At 50.4% G+C, this 1570-nt stretch overlaps 1 protein-coding gene across 1 annotated transcript in view; it reads left to right on the top strand.

Annotated features, from left to right (window-relative positions):
* Positions 1-1321, top strand: part of LOC105528391 (protocadherin alpha-8-like) — a 3174-nt gene extending 1853 nt beyond the window's left edge. Inside the window, exons 4-5 of the mRNA XM_011965121.1 lie at positions 7-945; positions 1307-1321. Coding sequence (XP_011820511.1) covers positions 7-945; positions 1307-1321 — 954 coding nt within the window. The remainder of the gene's footprint in view (positions 1-6; positions 946-1306) is intronic.
* The last annotated feature ends 249 nt before the right edge of the window (positions 1322-1570 follow it).

Consider the following 1570-nt stretch of genomic DNA (forward strand, 5'->3'; position numbering starts at 1 on the left):
GCGCAGGAGAACGCGCTGGTGTCCTACTCGCTGGTGGAGCGGCCGGTGGGCGAGCGCGCGCTGTCGAGCTACGTGTCAGTGCACGCGCAGAGCGGCAAGGTGTACGCTCTGCAGCCACTGGACCACGAGGAGCTGGAGCTGCTGCAGTTCCAGGTGAGCGCGCGCGACGCAGGCGTGCCGCCTCTGGGCAGTAACGTGACGCTGCAGGTATTCGTGCTGGACGAGAATGACAACGCGCCGGTGCTGCTGGCGCCTCGGGTGGGTGGCACTGGTGGTGCAGTGAGCGAGCTGGTGCCGCGGTTGGTGGGTGCGGGCCACGTGGTAGCAAAGGTGCGCGCGGTGGACCCCGACTCGGGCTACAATGCGTGGCTTTCGTATGAGCTGCAGCCAGCGGCAAGCAGCGCTCGGTTCCCGTTCCGCGTGGGGCTGTACACGGGAGAGATTAGCACGACTCGTGTCCTGGAAGAAGCGGACTCTCCGCGCCACCGCCTGCTGGTGATAGTGAAGGATCATGGTGAGCCGGCGCTGATGGCCACGGCCACCGTGCTGGTGTCGCTGGTGGAGAGCGGCCAGGCTCCAAAGGCGTCTTCGAAGCCGTCGACTGGCGCTCTGGGTCCCGAAGCGGCGCTGGTGAATGTCAACGTGTACCTGATCATCGCCATCTGCGCGGTATCTAGCCTTCTGGTGCTCACGCTGCTACTGTATACTGCGCTGCGGTGCTCAGCTCCGCCCACTGAGGGTGGGTGCCCGGCGGGCAAGCCCACTCTGGTGTGCTCCAGCGCGGTGGGGAGCTGGTCATACTCGCAGCAACAGCGGCAGAGGGTGTGCTCTGGTGAGGGGCCACTGAAGACGGACCTCATGGCCTTCAGCCCCAGCCTTCCTCCTGATCTGGGATCAGTTGATGTAGGCGAACAGCAAGGTTTAAATGTTGATCATGGCCTCAAAGTAAGTCCATTTAAATTTAGAACTCATAAATTCTATTTGTGGAAATTGTAATTACTTTAAAAGTGTTTCATATGTATTTTTCACCGTATTATATAGTGAAAATTTAAACATTGTTTTAGTTTTTAGAAACCTTTTATAATTAATTGAATTTTCTCAGTGGCATAATACAGTATTAATCATTCTCCACAAGTTGGGTCTATCTGGAAACTCAAGTTATGGTTGGATGATATCCTTTTTTTACTGACCATTTATTTTGGCCTGCCTTACAGCCGTCTTCTCTGAACAATGCTCTAACAACGTCCAGGGTATTTTGATCTTTGGTGAATGTATTCCCCCAAAACATTTATTCTTTTGTCCTTAGGCACTGAACTCTTAATCTTACTCCATATGCTGTACTTTGAAATGCATGTTTTAAATATGTTGTCGTTATGTTTACTCTTATTCACTTTAACATCTCAGTTTATTCATCTTATTATCTGACTTTCTGGTGTCTAGTAGTCACAAATATCTTTGGTGTTTCACTATTGCCGTTTTAAGCAATGTAGTGATAAAATACAGAATAATAGTGTTTTTCAAAATTTGATAGTTTTCATATACTTCCTATTTTTTTTTTTTTTTTTTTTTT

Source organism: Mandrillus leucophaeus, unplaced genomic scaffold (assembly GCF_000951045.1).
Source record: "Mandrillus leucophaeus isolate KB7577 unplaced genomic scaffold, Mleu.le_1.0 Scaffold714, whole genome shotgun sequence".
Taxonomy (NCBI): Eukaryota; Metazoa; Chordata; class Mammalia; order Primates; family Cercopithecidae; genus Mandrillus; species Mandrillus leucophaeus.